The sequence below is a fragment of the Notechis scutatus genome, chromosome 4, assembly GCF_049901735.1.
Source record: "Notechis scutatus isolate UNSWTSFEM ecotype Mainland chromosome 4, rNotScu1.2, whole genome shotgun sequence".
Lineage (NCBI taxonomy): Eukaryota > Metazoa > Chordata > Lepidosauria > Squamata > Elapidae > Notechis > Notechis scutatus.
Window position 1 is genome coordinate 7186390 of NC_142012.1, and position 26494 is coordinate 7212883.

Consider the following 26494-nt stretch of genomic DNA (forward strand, 5'->3'; position numbering starts at 1 on the left):
GCCTTTGTCCTTTGGAGAAATCTCACACCAAACGTGACACAAAGCAAAATGCCCAACTACAAATTCAAGTGCATATTGTGGCAGAAACTTAACAGAATAATAGAATGGGAACTTGGAAGGGACCTTAGAGGTCTTCTAGTCCAACCTTCTGCTTGATCCCATTCCGGACTAATATGGCTGCCCAATCTGTTCTTAAGACGTCCCTTAAAACAGGGGTCTCCAACCTTGGCAACTTTAAGCCTGGAGGACTTCAACTCCCAGAATTCCCCAGCCAGCTTTGCTGGCTGGGGAATTCTGGGAGTTGAAGTCCTCCAGGCTTAAAGTTGCCAAGGTTGGAGACCCCTGCCTTAAAAGCTTCTTAAAAGCCTAGAAGCTCCAGTTCGAGCCTGACGGCGAAGCACAGACCACCCAGTTTGTGTTAAAGCAGCCCATCAGACCCTTTTGGCATCCATCACTGCTTTTTTTAAAAATGTTTTATTTCTAAATTACATTCCAGTTTCCTTTCTCCCAACAAATAAGGCAGAAAGAACGACCTTTTGAGAAGCGTTTTGTGGGCTCGCGTACTGGTTTCCCAGAGGAAAATTAGTTGCCGGACAGTGAAGGTGGGCAGCGTAAACGAACAAATGTCATTTCACCCAGACATGAAGAACAGAGTGCAAGCAGGGTGTGAAATGGCCCGTTCCCCACACAGCCAGCCTGCCTGCCTGCCTGCCCCACTCTCCTTCTGTGCACCCGACAGAGCAGAGGTCTCCAAACTTGGCAGCTTTCAGACTTGTGGACTTCCCCAGCCAGCATAGCATAGCTATGAGATATTGGAGTTTTCTTGGGAAAAGCTGTTGTGGTTAGCCGGCAGCTGGTGAGGACGGCTAAGGAGAGCGAGGACTCAGATGAGGGGCCAGGACCATTAGGGAGTGGACTGCTGCCTTCAGAGATTGTGGGGGCTGGCAGCAGCGACGAGGAGGTTCCCGAGGAGCCTGTGCCAAGTGCGTGTGCACGCAGGGCTGCTTGCAGGAAAGAGCAGCTGCAGCAGCAGGGGCGACTCGGGAGCAAGGCTGCAAGGTAATGGCCCCTCCTTCAAGAAGATAAAAGCCAGCTGTGAAGCGAACGTTCTTTGCAGGAAGCAAAGACATTTTGAAACTCAGCCTCGTGGACGTTACAGTATCTGAAGTTGGTATTTGAAGACTCTTGTGTTGTGACAGATTTCTTATCTGTGATTCTTGGCAGTCTCACACAGTTTTGGCGAGGTTTGTGCTTATCAAAGTTAATTAGTTTGCCGCAGCCTTTTATCCAGGGATTCGTAAGACTCATTAAAAGGTTTCTGTTCCCTTGGGTTGTTGTTTGTTTTATTGGAAAAGGGTTTGGGTCAGAACAAAAGCATGCAAGTGCTGCAAGACTAGAAGGTCTCCAAAGTTGGCAACTTTTAAGACTTGTGGACTTCAACTCCCAGAATTTTCCAGCCAGCATAGCATAGCATAGCATAGCATAGCATAGCATAGCATAGCATAGCATAGCATAGCATTGCATTGCATTAGCATAGCATAGCATTGCATTGCATTAGCATAGCATTGCATTAGCATAGCATTAGCATAGCATTAGCATAGCATTAGCATAGCATAGCATAGCATAGCATTAGCATAGCATTAGCATAGCATAGCATAGCATAGCATAGCATAGCATAGCATAGCATAGCATAGCATACTGGCTGGAGGATTCTGGGAGTTGAAGCCCACAAGTCTTAAAGTTGCCAAGTTTGGAGACCCCTGCGATAGAGAGTCAGCAAAGGCCGCCTAACCTTCTATCAGCCTTCGACTCGTGCCAACAGCAGGAACGGGGGTCCCCATCACAAGGAGGGCAGCCGTGGAGCGTTTCTGCAGGAAAAGTTCCACCCAGAACAGAAAAACTTTCGTTCTCCTCACCCTCTTCCAAATTCTTGTGGAAGGCCTGCACATTATCACTCTCCTTTCCACCCCCCTTGCCCAGATCAAGCAAGATTTCCATTTCCCCCCACTCCCCCACCCCCACCCACCCCAACATAGATAAGAGCGCTAAAAAGTAAAGGCCCTTGAAAACTCTTGGCCCAAAGCAGTTGGGGATGAACAGAGTGAAGAGGGGAGCAAGAGCCTGCCCAGTTCAGCCATCAAAGCTAACCGAGGGGTAATAATTCAACAGGCCCCATTTCCCAGACTCCGGGCAAATGCCATGCAGCTGACTGCAAGCGACTGATTGACAGAGAGGTGGGGAAATGGGACCCCTGGCCTGGGCAGTGTAACTTGCAGGCAATCACACACACACACACACACACACACACACACACACACACACACACGCGCGCACACACACGAGATTTGCAAAGACCAGCCCAAAGTAGCAGAGCAACAGAGTCAACCACGGAGGGAGGTAGAGGGTCCTGCCAAGCTTTAACCTGGCATTCTCAGTCCCGGGCTGGGCTGGGCTGCTGGAGGTTCGCAGGGGTTTGGGGGAAGGGAAGGGAAGGGAAGAGAAGGAAGGAAGGAAGGAAGGAAGGAAGGAAGGAAGGAAGGAAGGAAGGAAGGAAGGAAGGAAGGAAGGAAGGAAGGAAGGAAGGAAGGAAGGGGAAGGAAGGAAGGAAGGAAGGAAGGAAGGAAGGAAAAGGAAGGAAGAAGGGAGGAAGGGAAGGAAGGAAGGAAGGAAGGAAGGAAGGGAAGGAAGAAAAGGAGGGAAGGAAGGAAAGGGGAAGGGAAGGGAAGGAAAGGGAAGGGAGGGAGGAAGGGGAGGGAGGGAGGGAGGGGAGGAAGAAAAGGAGGGAAGGATGGAAGGGGAAGGAAGGAAGGAGGAGGAAGGGAGGAGGAAGAAAAGGAGGGAAGGAAGGAAGGAAGGAAGGAAGAAGAAGGAAGGAAGGAAGGAAGGAAGGAAGGAAGGAAGGAAGGAAGGAAGGAAGGAAGGAAGGAAGGAAGGAAGGAAGGAAGGAAGGAAGGAAGGAAGGAAAGGAATCTTGGCCCATGCTGCACTGCTCCAACAGCAAGCCAAAGAACGGCACTCAGGCGCTCCCTTCACTTGGGCTGCTCCAGACCAGGATAGAAGGCGGCCTCCTGACTGCCATGGGTGTTTAGAGGCTTGTTCAGCCAATTCCTCAGGGGTCCAAATGGCTAGTGGGAGACCCCAGAAGGCAAGGACGGAGGTGATGGGCCAATAGCCTGAGCTGGACATGGGCTGCCTTTGCTGCGAAGAGAGAGAGAGAGACAGACAGATGCTCCACGCTCCCCGTCCGCCAGGCACCAGCAGGCAAGCGAAAGCCGGGAGCGCTTTCCAGGAGGCCAGGACTGCAGAAACTTTCCCAGAAATAACAGGTCTCTGGCTTTGCCAACAGCCCAGCGTTTCTGTAAACAACCCAAAGCTTCTTAACTGCTCACATCAGGTAGATCTGGATGGTTTTCATGAAGCCGGTTTTAAACACCAAGCGTCCAAAGCCCCCTCCTTTGCTTTATTGGTTTAGAGGGAGCTTAAGGACCACCAAGGCTGACAGGGAGAACCAGTGGGGTTCCTTCATCTGATGACAAAGGGGGTGGGGGACGGCCCCCCAGAGGCAGGAGGAGGCCGCCACTTCTTACTAGGCGCACTGCCCCCTGGTGTAACTGCCCTCTCCCTCTGCTAGGGACCTTCACCCTCGGTGGGGCTGAACGCAGCCCACTTATAAAGGTAGGGAGGGGGGCTCTTTCCAGGAAACACACACACACACACACGCCTCCCCATGTGCACACATAGACCCAGCGCCTCAAAGGCCAGGAAGGGGCGGCAACTCCACCCTCTCGTGCCCGTTCCCACTGGGCGCCTTCTTTGGCTCTGCAAAAAGGAGTTGTGATCCTACCGGTTCGGTCCGGTTCTCTAGAACCGGTAGCTCCGAAGAGCAGCTGACACCAAACCAGTTTGCCGGGACGAGGTTCTGGTCTGCTGTTTGGCCCACCTGCCAGCCCGGGCTATAGGCTGTCCTTTAGCGGCTGTGTTTTCCTCCCCAGTTGGCTTTGTGTGGCACAGCTGACAGCCGCTCGTCAGCTGGAGAAGGTAAAATGCTTGCCGGAGCCAGTAACGCGCACATGCGCACTCCCCAAACCAGTTGCTATGCTGGCTGGATCCCACCCCTGGGTTTCCTCCTGGGCTGTGATGGCCTCCCCACAACCCCCCCCAGTCCCCAAGTATTCTTCCCTTCCCCTCCTCCTGACCCACATTCATATATTCGCGCTCTAGCACGGGGGCGACCTTTCCAGCTTTGCAGACCGGCAAGGAGGGGCCGGTATGAGAGGAAATGGTTCCGTGTGAGCAGAAGGCGCCCACGCACGCAGCTCTGTTGGCATGAGTAGTGGGCACTCATGCACACACGGGAAGCTCCAATTGTGCGAACGGCGCCCCCTCTCCCACCACTTACACGAACCGCTTCCGAATGGGCCATGCCCCAGGGGTTGGGGAGCCCTGGTCTAGCGAACGTGGCTGTAGCTGCCAAGAGAGGGCCGTGTAATAGAAGCATCTTCATTTCCTAAAGAGCGAAGCCATTCAAAGCAGCCGAGTCCCCTCCCTGCAGTTTAAGACCACCATCCTTTCTCCACCCCCACCACCACCCCAGTCTTTAACTGACCACGTCTGGCCTATTCACTAGAACCGGTTGTTAACATTTGTAAGCAGTTCAGAGAACCAGTTGTTAGAAGAAATTACTGGCCTAATCCTGTAAGGAAGGCAGGAAGGAAACATTCTGGTGTTGCTTACAGAAACTGCCTCTCCGTTAACCCTTATTACATTCTTGGCAAGACTAGACTTCCTGTCTCTGGAACATCTCTGGAGTTTTTTCCCCCTCCTTTGCTGGTACTTTGCTTGTGTGGAATGACCATTCAAAGTTACAATAGCACTGAAAAAAGTGGCTTATGACCGTTTTTCACACTTACAACTGTTGCAGCATCCCCACAGTCATGAGAGGCCAGGCGAGGACATTCATGCCTCGATGTGAGTGATGTTGAGTTGGCCACGTCCAGCCAGTCACATGACCACCAAGCCATGCCCACCAACTAAGCCACGCCCACAGAACTGGTTGTTAAAAAATTTGAATCCCACCCCTGCGTCTGGCCCTTCTCAGCCTTCTATGAGCCTTGTATATCCAATCGCACTTGGCCAATAAAAGAATTCTATTCTATTCTCTGACAGCTGGCATGCTGGGTGCGGACAGGACCAACTTTTCTGCCCTGAGCCCAGAGCATCTCCCCTCGCACCGAGCAATCCAATTTTTCTTTCCTCTCCCCAGGCAAAGCCAACGAAGGACACTTCCCCACCCACCCACAACTGAGGGGTAAGCAGCACAGGAAGGCAAAATGTCACACCGACAACTTTTCGAGAGCTGCGCAGGCTCTTGTCTCTCGGCTGTCATCGAAATTCCACTCCGCTCATGGCAACTTAAGCTGGTTATCTTCTAAAGGCCGAGGCCAGAGTCAGCCTAGGTACTAAACCTGGTTATGCAATCGACCCATTTCCAGAGAAATACGGAAGAGAAGGCCGACGGCGCAAAGCAGAGCAAGGGTACGAAAGACGCCTCAATGGACCGCACGATTAGGAGGGCACGGAGGGCCACGGTGAGCAATGTCCCTAATTCTCTCCTTTTTTTCTTATCTCATTCCTCGGCTTACTGCCTCTGGCGCCTTTTCTGTTCGTTATGTAACGGTGTTTACCGGGAACGAGAATCAAGCGACGAGTAGGTGTGCTCATAATGAAAAACTACTACCCCAAGTGGGCCGTTCTGTGCGGTGTGCTATGCCCCTGCCGCCAGCAGCAAAGGAAAAGTTTCGCCCGGCAGCATCCTGAGACAGGGGCCCGTCGTGATAAGGAGTCAGCAATGAAAAGCTGCTCCACTTTCATGTCCGTGTGGTTTTTATCATTTAGGATTGCAAGCTGGCCAGAGTTACCTTGAGGTAAGCTGGGCAGCCGATAAATCTTATAAATAAAATAAACCAATCATGCTCCGAAGCCAGAAAACGGAAACCCAGACCCGGCCAGCCCTGCCTGCGTTTCCCAGCATTGGAGGCTACAAGGGTGTCCTCCCAGCCCTCAGAGGGGGAGCCCTGAGGCCATCTGGTCCAAGGTCCAAGACACGGGTCAGGCAGGCAAGGTCCTCTCCCTGACGTCCTCAGCAGCTGACGCTTAAAGACAGGCTGCCAGAGATCGAGAAGGGGGGAGCTCCCGGGGCCTGCGGCTGCACGGGGGAAAAGACGGCCTAGGACGAGGCGGACAATCCCGCCCAGCGCAAGGGCAGAGAGTTTGGAGTGCAGGGGGCCTCCGGTCTCTCATCCCCCCCCCGCCTAGTGGCTCACCTGCTTCATTGCCGTCTCCCCAATCTTGTCCGAGTGTTTGCGGATGCTCTCCAGGAAGTCTTTGAGGTCAGACATGGAGACGTCCTTGATTTCCTCGCGCAGCCTTGGAATGTTCTCCTCCATGACCTTGCAGAAGCGGTAGTGGTTGACTTGGGGCAGGCAGATGCGCTCCAGGTGCTCCAAGGTCTTCAGGGCGGGGTAATGCCTGGAAGGAAGGAAGGAAGGAAGGAAGGAAGGAAGGAAGGCGGCCTTGCTCAGGTGACTTGCTCCGCCCGCCACCTCTCAGGGGGACCTCCGGAGACCGGGGTCCTTGGGTGGAGTTTGTTTCGTCTCACGGAATTAAATCACTCTTGAGAGAAGGGGAAGCGGATCTTACCAGCCCTACTTATCCTGCCTGGGGTAAGACGACGTCAAACCGCATGCAGGCAGTCCTGGACTTATGACCGCAACTGAGCCCAACCTTTCTGTTCTTAAGCGAGCTTCCCCCCGTTTTACGACCTTTCTTGCCACAGGGGTTAAGTCAACAGCCGCGGCGGTTCAGTTAGTAACAGAGTCGTGGAGTCAATCCGGCTTCCCCCGTAGGCCTTGCTAGTCAGGAGGTCTCAAAAAGGGGATCGCCTAAACCTTCCCTGCGACCGTCGTAAATATGAACCGGTTGCCAAGCACCTGAATTCTGATCATGGGACCACAGGGATGCTGCAACGGTCATTAAGTGTGAAAAACGGTCGTAAGTCACTTTTTTCCAGTGCCGTTGTAACTTCGAAAGATCACTAAACGAACTGTTGTAAGTCAAGGACTATCTGTATGAAGGAGTGTTCCCCCCACCCCGCTTGCGTACTAAAGGGTGGCTACTCCTTGGAATCAAGCCACGCAAAAAAGAACGGGAGGTGGGGAGAAAGGAGGAAATATGACGGAGAAAAAGAGAAATCGCTGCATTTCTCCGACGGATCACAAAGGTAAAAATGAGTGCAAAAATAGAGAGCAATGAAAGCTGCAATCTAGGAAGACTCTCAAAAGGGAGAACAAGGGATGGATGCCCAGAAAAGGGCAGGTAAGTCATGTGAGAGAGAGAAGGAGGGAGAGAGGGTGAGGAGAGAGAGGGAAAGGAAAGGAAAGGGAAAGGGAGGGAAAAGGAGGGAGAGAGAGGGAGGGAGAGGAGGGGGAGGGAGAGAGAGAGAGAGAGAGAGAGAGAGGGGAAAGGGAGAGGGAGAGGGAAGGAGGGAGAGGTAGGGAGAGAGGGAGGAGACAGAGGAGACAGGAGGGAGGGAGGGAGAGGGAGGGAGGGAGGGAGGGAGGAAGAGAGGGAAGGAGGGAGAGGGAGGAAAGAGGAAGGGAGGGAGGGAGAGGAGAGAGAGGGAAAGGGAGGGAAAAGGAGGGAGGGAGAGAGGGAAAGGAGAGGGAAGGAGGGAGAGGTAGGGAGAGGGGGAGGGAGACAGGGAGCGGGAGACAGGAAGAGGGAGGGAAGGAGAGGGAGGGAGAGGGAGGAGAGAGGGAAGGAGGGAGAGGGAGGGAGAGGGGGAGGGAGAGGGGGAGGAAGAGGGAGGGAAAGAGAGAGGGTGGGAGATGGAGGGAAAGAGGGAGAGAGAGGGAGGAAGAGAGGGAGAGGGAGGGAGGGACAGGGGGAGGAAGACGGAGGGAAAGAGGGAGGAAGAGGGAGGGAAAGAGAGAGGGTGGGAGATGGAAAGAGGGAGAGAGAGGGGGAGAGAGCACCCACTGAAACGAATGCCAGTGATGGCTGGGGAGCCCAGGGAGCCCCGAATGCAGTGGACTTAAGACTTATATCCCGCTTCACAGTGCTCCACAGCCCTTTCTAAGGCGGTTTACAGAGTCAGCCACTTGCCCCCAAACAACCTGGGTCCTTATTTAACCAACCCCGGAAGGAAGGAAGGAAGGAAGGCTGAGTCAACCGTGAGCTGGTCAGGATCCAACTCCTGGCAGTGGGCAGTGAGTTAGCCCCGCAATGCCGCATTCTAGCCACTGGGCCATCATGTTAATCAAGCCCAGCCTCCAGAACCTTCCCTGGAGCCTGGCTGAAACCCAGAGCTGCCCAGGAACGCCTACCTTTTGGACTTCATCTGCTCCCTTAACTTGCTCTCCATCTCCAGAACTAGCAGGAAGAAACGGAAAACAAACGAGAGAGGTCAGGAAGGGAAGGGCATCGCCAGGCGCCTCCTCCATCCTCCTCTGCAGGTCTCTCACCGGGAAGGCACTGGCTGAGTTTATCCACCGTGGCGGAGATGTTCCACTGCTGCAGCCGGCACTGCCTCAGCTCTTCCATGGCGCCCACCAGCTGCAAGAGAGACGAGAGGGGGCTTCATCATCGCGGGGGCAGCCTCGGCTCAGAGATGCTGGTCAGAGAACCCAAGGCGAGCGCAGGGACCACCTGCGGGCACAGCCAACTCCGCCAGGTGCCCAGGCAGGCCAAAGGGGCAAGGAGCCAGATGGGCCAGGGCTCAGCTGCTTAGGGGTCATGTGGGCTGCTGGACAGAAAGCATTCAAGGGGGCAGGAGCGAGCTAAGGAGAGACTGGAAGGGCCTGATCGATGCGCTCCCTTGAGCATTTCTGGGCCAGATAGGGGCGGGCTTCAAATTTTTTAGCAAAGGGCTCTCTGCCCTAATGACTGGCTGGGTGGGCGTGGCTGGGTGGTCATGTCATCGGGTGGGTGTGGCTAGGTGGTCATGTGACTGGGTGGGGTGTGGCCAACTCGACGTCGCTTCTTTGCCCTAATTACCTAAAAAAAAAAAAAGATATATACCAAAAAGTTGTTTATTATTTCGCGCATTTAATACTTAAATAAAAGACTGGGTGAAACCAGGATTAATAGCAGTGACTGTGAGAGGGATCTTGGAATTTCTGGTACAGTTATGTGATTCTTGTTATTTGGGAATAAATCCCCTCGAAGGCGAGTGGCTATGTTATCTGATTTTTCTCCATGGCTCTCCCTCACAAGCGCTGAGTGGATTGTTTATCTAGCTTGCAACAATTTGACGAGGTGTGAAATGCTCTTGGCTGCATGCCCAGGAGTTCAATTGAGCCTATTAAGAGCTTTCCCTTGCTGCTTGTCTTTCTGGTGTTATTGGAGGCTCTCTGAGCCCCACAGAGTCTTAGCTAGGGCCTGCGAGCCCCCGGCAGCGCACCCCTGCTTCCAGCCCTCTGATTCTAGGCTCCACGTTCACCCTTTTCCTCTGTATACCCAGCTGTGCCAAAACGGGTGCGCAGCTTTGCGAAGAACAAAAGGCTAAAGCGCTGCCGAGAACATTGCAAACCTTCCTCCAAGGCAGCTCCATTTCAGGACTGAGGGAAGGAGGACCTGAGGGCCGAGCTGAGGCTGAGGGAATGTTTGGATTTTGAGGCCAAAGAGAGGCACCCCAAGAGCCCTTTGAAGGAGGAGCAGAAAAGCCTCTGAGGTTAGAAACGGAGGGATGGGGACTGAGGTAAGAGCAGGAGTTTGCAACACCTTTCAGGGGGGGAAGCAGATCCCAGCAAGGACACACATCCATGCCCAAGCCAGAAAAATAGATTTGATCTGTCAGCTGTTCAAGTCGTGGAATAAAACACAGACGGTCCTTCGCTTCTGGCCACTCACTCAGCCACGGCTTGAAATTACGTTGAACTAAGAGGCTCAATGGCCCAAAACTGCTGTCATTTTGCAGTGGCCCCTACAGTCACATGGTTCAAAATTCGGTGGATGGCAGGGGCCCTTCAACTCTCCTCTCCCCGTCTCCCTCCACCCCCCGCCAGCCTGTCCTTTTGGGAGCTCCACCCCGTGGCACTCAGCAATGGCTGGGAGCTCAGAGCCCTTCAAGCAGCCCTGACGCCACTCTTCCCACTCAGAAATACCGCCTGAAGGCTCCACTAGGGAATCGGTTGTCCCACATTACAGCAATCCTGCCCAGCACCTGTGGCCCTGCTGAGCCCAGCTGGCATTTTCCTCTCGCTGCTGCTGAGGCACCCGCTGGTCCTGGTTCCTTCCGCCCGCGGGCCTTCTTCCCAACACCCTTTGTACCATTCCCCACACCGCACGCCTTGTGCTCACGAAGCTTTGGAAAACCTACACACACACACACACACACACACAGGGTCCCTCTAAGCATGGTGAGAAGGGAAGGCCAGTGGTCCTCCCGTGTGGAGGAGGAGCGGCGTGAACAGCCTCGGGAGCAGGCCCGGCAAACTGCAGGAAGGCCGAGTGGGCCCTCCTGTAGGAGGGGAAAAGAGCAAATGGCAACCAACGGTGGCAGGCGCAGGGCAGCAAGGGTGGCCAGGCCACCGCTTCGTACTGTGACAGAAATTCTGGGCCCGGCTGCCGTCGTAATCAGCCGAGAACCGCCTGTAAATAAAATTGCCGCAAAGGCTTCGAAGAGAGGAGCCGAGGCCTCCTTACTTGCTTGCTTTCCAGCTGCAGCTTCCGATTCGTATCCGTGACTTGATTCTGTAAAAGAAAGCCGTGGCTTTGTTGGTTTGAGCCCATGAAGCGAACCTTCCCCCCCCCCACCAGTCCCCCTGAGCTGCTGGGCACGCAAATTGGATGGATGGATGGATGGATGGATGGATGATAGATATATAGATCAGAGGTGGGCAACGGTGGCCCCTTTAGGACTTGTGGACTTCAACTCCCAGAATTCCCGAGCCACTTCAAGGGCTGCTCGGCCATCTTCTCAGCACCACCAAGGCTAAAGTGGAGGGTGGCCCTCAGAAACCTTCCCACCTCGGGCTTTCGGCTGCTGCAACCACTGCAGAGTTGCACTTCCGGTCCCTCGTCTGCCTTCCCCCGGTGACTAATTTGGGGCTCATGGGACCTCCAAGGCGCCCCGTGCCACTTGCACCCGCCTCTGGCTGACACGCCCCCCACCAATCCCTTACCTTGAGCTTCTGGGCCTCTGCCCGGACCTTCAGGAACTCCGTGATGGAGTCCACAAAGCCCTGGTAGTGGAAGTTGCACATCTTCTCGATTTCCCGGTCGTGGTTTCGGATGCGAGCATCCAGCTTCTCCATGAAGCGTCCATGTTCTGAACCGTCATAGACAGACCTGGATAAAGAGGGATGTGTTAACGTAGCTTTAAACCCTGAATTCACCTGCTCTCTCACAGAATCATAAACATTGGAACTAATCGAGGAGAGAAGCAACTTGGAATTCAGAAGAAACTTCCTAACAGTAAGGACAATTAACCGGTGGAACCGCTTTTCTTCCAGAAGTTGTGGCTGCTTCATCACTGGAAGAAGAAACTGGACAGTCACTTATCTGAAATGATATTGGGTCTCCTGCTTGAGCAGGGGGCTGGACTAGAAGACCTCCACGGCCCCTTCCAGCTCTATTCTAATGGATTGATTGAACTAACCCTGGGGGCCTCCAAATGTGGCAACTTTAAAACCTGTGGACTTCAACTCCCAGAATTCCTCAGCCAGCCATGCTCTTCAGAGGCAACAGACTTGTCTGCAATTTTGGGCAGCGGGGGGGATGTCCAAGCAGGATGTCTGGTTTGGTTCTGCAACCCAACAAGACAGTCATAGACTTCAGAGGATGATTAGGACTGCAGAAAAAACAATGGCTACCAACCTGCCTTCCATACTGCACGAGTCAAAAAGAGGGCTGTGAAAATATTTACAGACCCCTCACATCCTGGACATAAACTGTTTCAATTCCTACCCTCAGAACGACGCTATAGGACACTGCACACCAAAACAACTAGACACAAGGAGAGTTTTTTCCTGAATGCCATCACTCTGCTAAACAAAAAATTCCCTCAACACTGTCCAACTATTTACAAAGTCTGCACTACTATTACTATTAATCTTCTCATCACTCCTGATCCATCCCCTCCCACTTGTGACTGTAGGACTGTGACTTTGTCGCTTAGTTTATTCCGCAAATGCGAGCGACTCGGTTTCCCCTTTATCCCTGAGCCGACAGCGGCTAGAAGAGGAGCCGAGAGCCAAGGAGACGGCCCATCAGTTGGGGTTAGTCTAGAGACATTTCGGCACGGCAGGTGGCACAGCGTTTTAAGAAAGGCCTCTTTTGCACTGCCAGCCTCAAAAAGCAGGCCCTCGCCGTGCCATTTCCCCTCTCTCTTCAGGAGCATCGCCCCGGATACAAGGCCCACAGGACAGGCAGTCCTCGACTTATGACCACAATTGAGCCCCAAAATTTCGGTGGCTATGCGAGACAGGGGTTCAGCGAGTTTCATAAGCCCATTTTACGGTCTTTCTGGCCACCGTGGTTAAACGAAACCACTGCGGCTGATCAGTTACAGTAACACGGTTGGGAAGTGAATCTGGCTACGCCATGGGCTTTGTTTGTGTTTAGGGACGCCAAAGGACGTAAACACGAGTCAGTTGCCAAGCCTCTGAACTTCGATCACGTGACCAGTGGGGATGCTGCATTGGTCCTAAGGGTGAAATATGGTTCTACGTCACTCCTTTCAGTGCCGTGGTAGCTTAGAATGGTCACAAAATGAATCGTTGTTAATTCGAGAATGACTTCCGTTGTTTCCCTCCCAAGGGGGCAGGGGCAGAGAGATTTTAAACCGTGCTTATTTATTGCCTCCCAATAAACTTTTAAAAGGCCGAATGCCAAATACAAGGGCCCAAATGGACAGGGCCCCTCTGGCCACCCAGTCGGCTACTTGGGCTAATTCCGCAAGAGGTTTCCAACAAACTGGCCTTAATCAGAAGGCGTCTTAAATTGATACACTGGAATGAAAGCTTGTTTGGGCTACCCAGATGCTACGCTAAGAACAGTTGAGAATCTCCATAGGCATCTCTCACGGCGCATACAAAAAAGGAAAAACCACAATAACCCCAGTAATGAAATTGGCCCAAAACTAACACTAGGAAAATGGCAATAGCGCCATTGGAACTAATCCAGGAGAGAAGCAACTTGGAATTAAGAAGAAACGTCTATAAATACTCTTGAATTAGTGACCTATAAAGATGATATAACTTTGTTTATTAACATTAATTTAAGAACTGTGAATTAATATAGTTAATATGGAAAAAAATGTCAAATTCTAAGTGTACATATGGTACTTGGTGTACTGCCAAGAAAATGATATTGAAAGATGTTGATATAATTTCTATTACAGAAACTTTTCTAAAGCGTTTTAACATTTTGCTTTTTGTAAACTTTTTAATAGCTTGAACTTTAATAAAGTACTTTTTTAAAATTAGGAGGAGGAGGAGGAGGAGGAAAAGAGAAGGAGGAGGAGGAGGAGGAGGAGGAGGAGGAGGAGGAGGAGGAGGAGGAGGAGGAGGAGGAGGAGGAGGAGGAGGAGAGGAGGAGGAGGAGGAGGAGGAGAAAGAGGAGGAGGAGGAGGAGAAGAAGGAGAAGGAGGAGGAGGAGGAGGAGGAGGAGGAGGAGGAGGAGGAGGAGGAGGAGGAGGAGGAGGAGGAGAAAGAAGGAGGAGGAGGAGAGGAGGAGGAGGAGGAGAAGAAGGAGAGGAGGGGAGGAGGAAGAGGAGGAGTGAAGAAGAAGGAGGAGGAGGGGAGGAGGAGGAGGAGAGGAGGAGGAGGAGGAGAAGAAGAAGAAGAAGAAGAAGAAGAAGAAGAAGAAGAAGAAGAAGAAGAAGAAGAAGAAGAAGAAGAAGAAGAAGAAGAAGAAGAAGAAGAAGAAGAAGAAGAAGAAGAAGAAGAAGAAGAAGAAGAAGAAGAAGAAGAAGAAGAAGAAGAAGAAGAAGAAGAAGAAGAAGAAGAAGAAGAAGAAGAAGAAGAAGAAGAAACAACAACAACAACAACGTACTAACAGTGAGGACAATTAACCGGTGGAACAGAAATTGCCTCCAGAATTCAACACTGATTCAACACTGGAGGTTTTTAAGAAGCGAACTGGACAGCCACTTGTCTGAAATGGTGTAGGTTCTCCTGCTTGATCAGGGGGCTGGACTAGAAGACCTCCAAGGTCCCTTCCAGCTCTGTTCTGGCTGAACTCAGGGGGATGCAGTTCATTCTGGGAGGCCAATCCCACTCCCCGGCTGGATCCCGCTTCGAGAAAGCTGCCACTGGGCTATCTGGCAGGGAAGAGGGTGCAATTCTGAAGCAGCTTTCGTCCCAAGGAGGGTGGATCCGTAAACCCTGGGGCCTCTTGTGTGCCCCCAGACCCAATTGTGAAACGAAAGAGCTGGCCTGCGTCCTTACAGGCTGTGCCTGGGGAAAGGCACCCGCATACAGCTCCTTTTCCCCCTCCAGGTTCCCTTCCTTTCTGCCAAAGACTTTCTGGATTATTTTAAAGCCAGTATTATGAAGTTCCTCCTCCTCCTCCTCCTCCCTTAATAGGGAACAAAACAGAATTATGCAAAATAAAACCATCTGCCGTGATCCACCAGGGTATATACAACCGGGGGTTTTGTGGCCAAGCTGCGTTGTTTAGCACGGGCAGCGTAAACGGGTTATAAACAGCGGCCTCCTCACCCTTGCCCGGTCCGGGCTGGGGACTGACAAGAGGATCACAGGCTGACCAGGGAAGGGCACGGAAACGTCAGCGCCTGGTCAGCCTGCCCGGCGTGAAATGGGCACTGGGTTTTGTTTCAAAGACACACACGCACACCCCGCAAAAAAGGCTCTTCCATCCTAGAAGTTTTGCCAGCCCATTTTAGATCAGCAGAAAGAAATCTCAGGACATTTTGAGAGATCTACATTTCAGCCACAATAAAATCTTGGAGGGATCCCGGACAAAACTGGGGGGCAAAGGGGAGGCTGGGCCCTTCTCCCCCCCATTCCCTCTCCGAGCTGTTCTTCCCAGGAGATTCCCTCCCTCCCTCCGGTGCCTTCACTAAATATCCGGCTTTCGGTATGGCAGCGGGACCCTCCTTCCCCCCCCCCCACCGCATCCTTCTAGTGTCTCTGCCAAGGCCCTTGGCCCCAAAACAGCCACGCTCTGGGCTGCCTGGTACAGGTAGTCCTCGAGTTACGACCACAATGGAGCCCAACATTCCCACTGCTAAGTGAGAAAATTTGTTAAACTGAGCTTTGTTCCATTTTACAACCTTTCATTGGCTGCAGATGTTAAAGTTAGTTATGTGAATATGGTTTCCCTGTTGACTTCGCTCATCAGAAGGTCGCAAAAGGGGATTCCCATGATCCCAGGACTCTTGAGACCGTCATAAATGTGAGTCGGTTGCCAAATGTCCAAATTTTGATCATGCAACTGTGGGAATGCTGCAACGGCCGCAAGCGTGTAACACGGCCATAAGTCTTTTTTTTTTCAGTGCCGTTGTAACTTTCATTGTAACGGTCACTAAATGAAGTGTTGTAAGTCGAGGACTATCTCTGCTAGGGTTTATGGACCCAACTATCCAAAATCGGACCGATTTATTGCAGGCATCACCCAGCAAACCAGCTATTCCCAGCACAGAACGATTTGGGTTGGGGTCTCTCACACACCCCTCGTTAATCCCTAAACCAAAATCCGTAGGTCACACACAGGGTTCATTGATGTGCAACACTACAAATGCACACACACACACACACACACACACACACACACACACACACTACTCCACACACCCTAGAGCTATGCAATGGTTGAGAATCTCCTTAGACATGGTTCATAAAAAAGGGAAAACCACAACAACCCCAGTAATGAAATTGGCCCAAAACTAACAATAAGAAAATGGCAAAAAAGCGCCATTGGAACTAATCCAGGAGAGAAGCAACTTGGAATTAGGGGGAAACTTCCTTAACCGTGAGGACAATTAACTGGTGGATCCGCTTTGCCACCAGAAGTTGTGGGTGCTTCAACACTGGAGGTTTTTAAGAAGCGACTGGACAGCCAAACTTGTCTGAAATGGTGTAGGTTCTCCTGCTTCAGCAGGGGGCTGGTCTAGAAGACCTCCAAGGTCCCTTCCAGCTCTCTTCTGACTGATTGATTGATTGATTGATTGATTGAACAGCCGATTCCAAAGAATCCCGCCTACAGCTCCCTGGGAGCAGCAGTGTAGCTCTTCCCAGGTCTTCCTGGCTGGCAATCGCCTCCAGGAGGAAGGAGGAAGAGGGCCATTTCCTCCTCAGACCTGCCAATCAAGCAAATCAACCTCACCACCACCACCACCCGCCCCCAGCCCTAAGATTTCAGAAGCCTTTGGTTAAGCCCCGCTGAACTGACACCCAGAGGCCGGCCTGGCTTTTCTCTCGTTTTAATTCATCCCCCCTAGAGACAAGGGTTGCAGAGGCAAAAAAAATCCTCCTGGGAATCTATCCCGGGTTCCGAGGCCGCTTCGGGGGCAGCTCCAGAGGTTCCGCCATCTGGAGGTCGGAGGCTGAGGAATGGGAAGCTGAGCCCACCCGCGGAGCCCAGCGGGGTCCATTTCGGGAGAGAAGAGCCCAGCAGTTCCAAGGAAGGAAGGACCCCGCGCAAAATCAGGACCTCGTGATGACTTTCTGGAGAACAGCAAAAGGTTCCTTCTGCTCTGGCTTTGATTAAGGAGGGGAACGAAAGCCCAGAGGACACGCGAAGGGCTAAATTCTTTGAATCCTGGGACATTTTCTTTCCATTAAGTGTCAAGGCAATAAAGGCTCCCTTATTAGGGGAGTTAAAAATAAAGCAGTAGGAAGAATGAACTCCGGGTTCCCACACGAAAGACACATTTTCTTGCAACGTGCTCTGGAAAAGGCCAGGGAAAGCCTGGATTCTCCAGGTGGCTTTGGAGCATCAACTCAGCGCCTTTCCTGCTGCTGCTGCTGCAGCTGCTGCTGCCGCGGGCTGTGCCCAGGAGCCTCCGGAGCTGCTGTGCTGGACAGCCTGGCGAGGCACAAAGCAAAGCCCCCCCACCCCACCCCACCCCACCCCCAGATCAAAGGCAGCTCGCAAAATGCAGTGGCCAACACCACCTTGGCCCCTCGGGTGGCCCCAGAAATAGGCCATCCCCCTACCCTCTGGGTGTTCTCCGAGCTTGGCGGTTTTCTTGCAGACGTTTCATTACTCAGCTAGGTAACATCATCAGCGTTCTACAAGGGAGTGGGGTTTGGAGGAGGGAGGAGAGAGGAGGAGGAGGAGGGAGAAGGGAGGAGGAGGAGAGAGAGGAGAGAGGAGGAGGAGCGAGGAGAGGACGAGGACTATGGGGTCTTTGGTTCTCTATGAGTTTCATACCCAACTAGGTAATATCATCAGTGCTAGAAGGGAATGGGGTGAGGTGGAGGAGGAGAGAGGAGAGAGGAGAGAGGAGAGAGAGAGAGAGGAGAGAGAGGAGAGAGAGAGAGAGGAGAGGGAGAGAGGAGGAGGGAGGAGGAGGAGGAGGAGGAGGAGGAGGAGGAGGAGGAGGAGGAGGAGGAGGAGGACTATGGGGTCTTTGGTGCTCTATGAGTTTCATACCCAACTAGGTAACATCATCAGTGCTAGAAGGGAATGGGGTTTGCTCTCTGTTTATATACTTCTAGTGCTAATGATGTTAGCTAGTTGAAGGAAGGAAACAACCAAGATCAGAGAGCATCAAGGACCTTCTCGTTTCACCCCTAAGTTGCAAATATTCTCCTTTATTAGAAGTAAACTGTATTCACCATCCTTGCAGCTGGAGTCAAAGGCACTTAGAGCATTCATTTCTCTGCCAACTTTCCATCTGCTTTCCAAAATGGATCCCAAGTACTGTAGACCAGGGGTCCCCAACCACCGGTCCCCGGACCGGTACCGGTCCGTGGAACAATTTCTACCGGGCCGCCGGTTTGCTAGGCGCCGCCATCTTGTTTTGATGAGAAAGTGCTTCCGGTGAGCTTTTCCGGGTAGAAAGCGGCGTTTGGGTGCTGAAAGAATCCTCGCGCCTTAGTTTCATCGAGGGGGGCGGGCTTCGAACAAAACTAAGGCGCGAGGATTCTTTCAGCACGCATGGCAAGGCGAGCCGAGTGTCCGTCCCGAAGCCGTCGCGAAGCCCATCGACACAGGTACAAAGGAGGAGTTGAAGGTGGCGGGAGAAGCGGGGGACGGCTGGCTGGCCGGTTGCTCGGCTCGCCTTGCCATGCATGCTGATGCCGGTACCGGGCCACGGATGATTTTGTGATGCCGGTACCGGGCCGCGGCACAAAAAAGGTTGGGGGCCACTGCTGTAGACTACCAGCCGGGTTCTGGTCCTGCTGTCCACTGCTGGAAAACAAGGAATGAAATACACACCTTCCATCTACCCAGAACAGCCCAGGACCGTCCAAAACACCAGCTTTAGGAAACAGAGGTTTCAGTGCCTCACTTTTGGGTGGTCGTTTTGCTTAACCCTGGCTACCTGCTGACCTTAGGGCAGGCCCCGTATCTTAACTCTTTTTTTCCAGTGGGAAGAGAAACCAATTTCAGAATTTGCAAGTGATGCTTCGAAATTTGTGAACCCTTCTGAACGTTGGATATTTCTGCACAAATACGACCTAAAATGTGACCCTGTTCTCCACAGAAGTGCTAAAACGAGATAAAAAGAGCCCCGTTGGACAAATGAATGCAAAACATCACGCCCAGATTTTCTGAGGGAAATGACAAGAGCCAGCCAATGCCTAACATCCAGCTGAAAGGGGAAGCCAAGGACTTAAGAGCTCCCCAAGAAGAGCACCTCCCACCAAAGATGGGTGGCCAGAGTTCACCTGAAGCAACAGAAGGGCTCTTTATAGGGACGAAGGAACCAAGGAACAAATAGAGTACAAACCAGAGTCCTTCCTTCTAGGAATTTTCGATAAACAAATACCCAAAAAATCGAAGTATATTGTAATTCATATCTTAACCGCAGCCAGACTGGCATTTGCCCAGTGCTGGAAATTACCTTCCATTCCCACTGAACATATGGTTATTCAGAAAATTTTACAATGCGCTGAAATGGACAAACTAACCCAAGCACTAAAAAATAAAGAATCCTCATCCTATTACAACAATTGGAATCCTTTGTATAATTGGCTAAACCAAAGATAGATCACCTCTAGGAAAATTATGGCCGAGGGCCTCCGAAGCAGAGATAAAGAAAAGCACCGCCGATGATACTTTTGAAGAAGAAAGGATCTTACAGACAGTCACAAAATATGGTTTTTTTAACTGTTTTCCCTACTCTATCCTTCCCTCCCTTACTCTTCCCTTTCCCCTCTCTTAGGCTTTCCTCTCTCTCCCTCTTGGCCTATGCTAAGGCCTGTTTGTCTTTTTGTTGTACATAACTTGTAGTTGTGTTGTTCTTTTAAAGGTAAAACTAATAAAGTATTTTTCCAAAATATATATATATATATATAGGGACGAAGGACTGGGCTCATCTAGAACCCAGGAAGAAGAAAAAATAGGGAGGGCTGGGGGAGAAGGAGGCGGCGGCCATGCTATAGCTCCGGCCAGCCCCGAAGGCTGCAAAGGAGGACCTGGAGGGAAGGCCAGGCCCAAGCGGCTCCCCGCCACCGGGACAAGGATGGAGAGAGGCAACGATGGCCACCCGCAACACATTCGGTGGGCAGGGTGGGAACAATTCTCTGGGAAGAACAGAAGGGATGCGTCAGCAAGCAATCCCTCCGGTCCCAGAGGCCTTTCAAGCTGGAAGGACAGTTGATTGGCACCATGTGTTGTGGAGGCGGAGGGGAAGAAGACGACGGGACAGACAGACGACAAGCAGTCAAGATAAAGGCAAAGGAGGAGGAGGAGGAGGAGGAGGAGGAGGAGGAGGAGGAGGAGGAGGAGGAGGAGGAGGAGGAGGAAGTGGGGTGAACCATCCTTAGGACACTTTCTAAGCAGATCACCTTTGGCCCCCTCCATGGGAGAGACCCATCAATTAACTCCCCACGGATAGATTCCAGAAAGCGGGGGCTGGACAGGGCCTGGATGCGGAAAGTGTCAGGCTTTAATGAGAGTCAGACTCACTGAAGGCTCCTTCACACTTTTCTGCTTTCCGTTTGTTTTTTTTGTTTTTTCAATTCCACTTTTTTGAATGTCAAAAAAGTATAAAATGCAGAATAACAAAAAGGGAAAAATTCAGGGAGAGGCAATCAAAAATGGGAGGGGGGGTGAATTAAAAACTGACAAAAAAGGGGAGGATGGACATCCAACTGTTTTCAGTACAAGTACAATTATATAGTAACCTTTTACTCTTTAAGTGAAAACAAAAACTTCATATAAAAAGTGGATTAAGCAATCTAAATAACAAAATTGTAACAACAAATCTCCTCTTACTCTAAGTTTAAACATAAGCATAAGAATATAGCATATCTAACAATAAAAATAACAATGTACAACATTTCCCTAATAATAACAACAAATCTAATTGGCAAATCCTAAAATCAAAACTTCGTTTTAATATTTCTCAAAGCAAGAAATCCAAAAGGGGTCTCTAAATAGAAACGCAACTAAATCGGCTTTTGTCTTTCGTCAAAGGAATCTGTTTTGCCATCTCTGCAAAACGTCCATTAATTTCCAAATCCACTCTTCAGTTTGTGTATCCACCTCTGTGTGTATAAGTCTTGCAGCCCTTGTCATATCTATCTACCTACCTACCTACCTACCTACCTATCTATCTATAAACTCCACTGCTTTTTTTCATCCTGTAGACTACCAGCCGGGTTCTGGTCCTGCTGTCCACTGCTGGAAAACAAGGAATGAAATACACACCTTCCATCTACCCAGAACAGCCCAGGACCGTCCAAAACACCAGCTTTAGGAAACAGAGGTTTCAGTGCCTCACTTTTGGGTGGTCGTTTTGCTTAACCCTGGCTACCTGCTGACCTTAGGGCAGGCCCCGTATCTTAACTCTTTTTTTCCAGTGGGAAGAGAAACCAATTCCAGAATTTGCAAGTGATGCTTCGAAATTTGTGAACCCTTCTGAACGTTGGATATTTCTGCACAAATACGACCTAAAATGTGACCCTGTTCTCCACAGAAGTGCTAAAATGAGATAAAAAGAGCCCCGTTGGACAAATGAATCCAAAACACCAGGCCCAGATTTTCTGAGGGAAATGACAAGAGCCAGCCAATGCCTAACATCCAGCTGAAAGGGGAAGCCAAGGACTTAAGAGCTCCCCAAGAAGAGCACCTCCCACCCAAAGATGGGTGGCCAGAGTTCACCTGAAGCAACAGAAGGGCTCTTTATAGGGACGAAAGACTGGGCTCATCTAGAACCCAGGGAGAAGAAAAATAGGGAGGGCTGGGGGAGAAGGAGGCGGCGGCCATGCTATAGCTCCGGCCAGCCCCGAAGGCTGCAAAGGAGGACCTGGAGGGAAGGCCAGGCCCAAGCGGCTCCCGCCACCGGGACAAGGATGGAGAGAGGCAACGATGGCCACCCGCAACACATTCGGTGGGCAGGGTGGGAACAATTCTCTGGGAAGAACAGAAGGGATGCGTCAGCAAGCAATCCCTCCGGTCCCAGAGGCCTTTCAAGCTGGAAGGACAGTTGATTGGCACCATGTGTTGTGGAGGCGGAGGGGAAGAAGACGACGGGACAGACAGACGACAAGCAGTCAAGATAAAGGCAAAGGAGGAGGAGGAGGAGGAGGAGGAGGAGGAGGAGGAGGAGGAGGAGGAGGAGGAGGAGGAGGAGGAGGAAGTGGGGTGAACCATCCTTAGGACACTTTCTAAGCAGATCACCTTTGGCCCCCTCCATGGGAGAGACCCATCAATTAACTCCCCACGGATAGATTCCAGAAAGCGGGGCTGGACAGGGCCTGGATGCGGAAAGTGTCAGGCTTTAATGAGAGTCAGACTCACTGAAGGCTCCTTCACACTTTTCTGCTTTCCGTTTGTTTTTTTTTTTCAGTTCCACTTTTTGAATGTCAAAAAGTATAAAATGCAGAATAACAAAAAGGGAAAAATTCAGGGAGAGGCAATCAAAAATGGGCGGGGGGAATTAAAAACTGACAAAAAAGGGGAGGATGGACATCCAACTGTTTTCAGTACAAGTACAATTATATAGTAACCTTTTACTCTTTAAGTGAAAACAAAAACTTCATATAAAAAGTGGATTAAGCAATCTAAATAACAAAATTGTAACAACAAATCTCTAAGTTTAAGCATAAGCATAAAAATATAGCATATCTAACAATAAAAATAACAATGTACAACATTTCCCTAATAATAACAACAAATCTAATTGGCAAATCCTAAAATCAAAACTTCGTTTTAATATTTCTCAAAGCAAGAAATCCAAAAGGGGTCTCTAAATAGAAATGCAACTAAATCGGCTTTTGTCTTTCGTCAAAGGAATCCGTTTTGCCATCTCTGCAAAACGTCCATTAATTTCCAAATCCACTCTTCAGTTTGTGTATCCACCTCTGTGCGTATAAGTCTTGCAGCCCTTGTCATATCTATCTATCTACCTACCTACCTACCTACCTACCTATCTATCTATAAACTCCACTGCTTTTTTGCATCCTGCTTATCCAGGATACCTAAAAGAAAAGCTTCTGGTTTCAATTTTATATCCATTTTGAATATTTCCTGAATCAAACAACTTATCTGATCCAAACATTTCTTGGCAGTTTTATGTGTCCATCAAAGATACCTTCACATTGATTGTATTTCCAAAACTTGTTTGATATTCCCTTGTACATCTTTGACCATTTCTCAGGAATCGAATATCAACAGTACATGATTTTATAAAAAAAATATTGTGAATTATGGCTCAACAAAAATTTCAATCCACTCAATCCACATACTCTCCCATTAATCAAATATGAAATTATATCCAAAAACCTTTGCCCATTTAATAGCACCCTCTTTAACATATTCATCCTCTGGGTTCATTTTCAATGATTTATATACCTTGGCAATAAGATGTTTGTCATTAGAACATAAATCCCCCTCCAAGTCTGTTTTTTCATCTTCAAAAACATTTTTATCCAATTTAAATCTTACGTAATATTATATACAACATTGCCAATTGTACATAAGTAAACTATTCACTAATACAAATCTCCTTTTCCTCCTCTTAATCTAGGTTCTCTTTTAATTAAGAACAACAGATCAGCATAAGTTTGTGTAAGTATCATTTCCCTTCTAAAAAAGGTTTCCTGGGGTGACGGCCATAGAGAAATGATGTGAGACAAACTTGCTTTCTATCTCTTCCAAACTCTCACTATGGCACATCTGTCAAAGGGATGTTTTTTAAATTTATATTATCCTGAAGTCTATAATACCATATGTAGTCATGCCACCCAAATCTCAAAAAATGTCCCCCTAATTCCAAGAACCTCCTGTTTCCTCAAGTCACACATCCCAAACAACATTCCTCAAATACAATTTTAAGCCAAGTAATTCTAGTCCACCTCTTTTTTTTTCCACATCTTGCAACAATTTATATTTAATTGTAGATTTCTTACCTTGCCATACAAATCTTAGAAATATATTTCTGCCATTGTTTAAAAGAAAAATGAATTGTCAATACTGATATACTTTGGAATGATTTTCTGCTTTCCCCTCAGCTGTCCATTTGTGTCCTCCCCCCCAAACCAAATTTTATTTATTAATTAAAATTACACGCTGCCCGCCTCACAGTGGTAATTTTGTGGTGACATTACATCTGCCATCAGTGGACCAACTGTACTTTATTAATAATGTTACTACCTGGCACTCCGAGCGACCTCTAACTACCTTCCAGCATTACAATTATTGTCCGTTTACTGCTATGCTTCACTTTTTGTTTGTAACACGGCTATCACTGAAACAAATGGCATGTCTATTCCGGTTATTCTGTGTTTGCCATATTTGTCCATGTATCTTTAGTGATGGACTACCCAGGAGATTGTATTTCCTTACGCAAATCGCCCTGAAGGTATGCAACTTCAGTTCCCATCAAAATGCAAAGGGGACCTTCCTTCTCCTCTCTGGGCCAGAAGGAAAATGAACGCAACCCAGCCCTCAGGTGAGGGACCTGATCCCTGGCCCCTGTCTGCAGGTGTGTGGGTGTGGGTGTGGGTGGGTGTGTGAGTGAGTGACTGTGTATGTGTGCACCTTTGAATCAGTCCTGGCAACTGCCTGGACCCGTCTCCGCAGTTTTCTTGGTAAGATTTCAGAAGTGATTTGCCATTGCCTCAGAGTCTGAAGGGACCTTGGGAGGTCTTCTAGTCCAACCCCCTTCTCAAGAGGAGACCCTCTACCATTTCAGACAATTGGTTGTCCAGTCTCTTCTTAAAATCCTCCAGTGATGGAGCAGCCACAATTTCTGGAGGGAAACCTTTTGCACCGGTTAATTGTTAAGAGAAGTTTCTTCTTAATTCCAGGTTGCTTCTCTCCTTGATTAGTTTCCGTTCGTGGTTTCTGGCCCTGCCTTCTGGTGTTATGGGAAATAGTTGACCCTCCCTCTTCTTTGGGCAGCCCTTCAAATATCGGGACACTGCTGCGGTGCCACCCCTGGTCCTCCTTTTTCATTAAACTGGCCGTGCCCAATTCCTGCAACCCTTCCTCATTCTGCTTTAGCCTCACATCTTCATTGCCTCCTTCCTGGGGCTGAAGATGTATGGCCGGGCCAAGGTCACCCGGCTGGCTTTGTTTCCTCAGGTGTGGGGGGGGACAACAACAAAGACCCTGGAAAAGCTTCCTTGAGTCAAACTCAATCCCTGAAGTGTCCATGGACGTGGACATCACCCCCAGCCAGTGAGGCCGGCCTCCGGTCAGCAAAGCTCATTCGAGCAGCGTTGAATGAGGCCAGAGTTCCCCGCAGCTGCCAATGCTTGATGTCACACTGCCATCTGCTGTTGTGAGCCAGCAACTGCATCCTTGGGGGAACTCTTCCAGGGGTCAAAGTTAGCAACGAGTGTCAAGCTACTCGCTAGGCTTCTGGTTTTGGCAGAATGAGCAAATTGGGGGGTTGGGGGAGAGGTTACGAGCTTTTTCAGCTCATGGCAAAAGAAAGGCAGGCAAGCAAGGGACCGACCAAGCCGGAAAGAAGGGGGAATTCGGGCGATCAGGATGGCGGGCCGAGAAATTTGGGTTCCAGCTTGGATGACTGGGAATGTGGCCTTCGCTTGTCTAGAGAAGAAGGCCCGGAAGTTGCTGCTGGTTGGTCCAGATTTTAGAACAGGTTTGAGCACAGAGATATGCAACCATGGCAGTTTTAAAATCTGTGGGCTTCAATTCTCAGAATTCACTCTGTCGAGGACCTTGGAGTACTCATATCAAACGATCTAAGCGCCAGAGCTCACTGTATCAGCATTGCCAAAAAGGCATTAAGAGTTGTAAATCTAATCTTACGGAGCTTCTACTCCGGAAATATTGAATTGCTAACTAGAGCATACAAAACCTTTGCTAGACCAATACTCGAATACAGCTCATCTGTCTGGAATCCGCACTATGTATCGGACATTAATACCATTGAGAGTCCAGAAGTATTTCACAAGAAGAGTCCTCCACTCCTCTGCTCGCAACAGAATACCCTATATCACCAGGCTTGAGATTTTGGGCTTGGACAACCTAGAACTGTGCCGCCTACAGTTGGACTTAAGCATAGTTCACAAAATTATTTTGCTACAATGTCCTACCAGTCAATGACTACTTCAGCTTCAACCGCAACAATACAAGAGCAACGCAACAGATACAAACTCAATGTTAACCGCTCCAAACTTGATTGCAGAAAGTACGACTTCAGCCACAGAGTGGTCAATGCCTGTAATGCACTACCTGACTCTGTAGTTACACCTTCTAACCCCCACTCCTTTAACCTCAAACTATCCACTATTGACCTTACCCCATTCCTAAGATGTCTGTAAGGGGTGTGTGCATAAGTGCACCATTGTGCCTCCCGTCCCTGTCCTCTTGTCCCCATTTATTCGTACCTATTTCCTGTATTCTTAGTCATGTTTATACTTATACCTATTATCTTGTAAGTGATTGACAAATAAAATAAATATAAATAAAGTCTTGTTTTTTGTTGCCATGCTGGCACACCTCTGCTTTAGCGCTTCTCATTACAAGTCTCCCTTCATTTTTGCTTCCCCCCCCCCCCCACCTAGCCTGCTCAAAGCCCCTTCTATGAAACAATGTCAGGTCTTCCCAGTGGCAGCACCACTCAGCAGCCTCCACCCAAGATTCACATGGCCCCAACCTTGTTAGTCCATCTCAAGGCTTTGAAGACCCCGGGCTATTCCCTCAGGCGTTGGGGTTAGGAAGTTGGGTGAACTCCGCTGGTTGGATTATGCTTATGGCCTTGAACGTTATGGCTATTGTTAAACTGCTGTCGTCTCAACAACCACTGGAACACAAAACGGGAGTGACCGGAACCTTTATACCAGTGGCCCCCAACCTTTTTCGAACCAGGGACTGGTTT

At 50.0% G+C, this 26494-nt stretch overlaps 1 protein-coding gene across 1 annotated transcript in view; it reads right to left on the reverse strand.

Moving 5' to 3' along the window:
* EXOC6B (exocyst complex component 6B) overlaps positions 1-26494 on the reverse strand; it is a 237274-nt gene that overhangs the window by 190339 nt on the left and 20441 nt on the right. Inside the window, exons 2-6 of the mRNA XM_087965745.1 lie at positions 11184-11349; positions 10705-10752; positions 8523-8613; positions 8385-8430; positions 6324-6528 (exon numbers count right to left, since the gene is read on the reverse strand). Of these exons, the coding sequence (XP_087821871.1) occupies positions 6324-6528; positions 8385-8430; positions 8523-8613; positions 10705-10752; positions 11184-11349 (556 nt within the window). The remainder of the gene's footprint in view (positions 1-6323; positions 6529-8384; positions 8431-8522; positions 8614-10704; positions 10753-11183; positions 11350-26494) is intronic.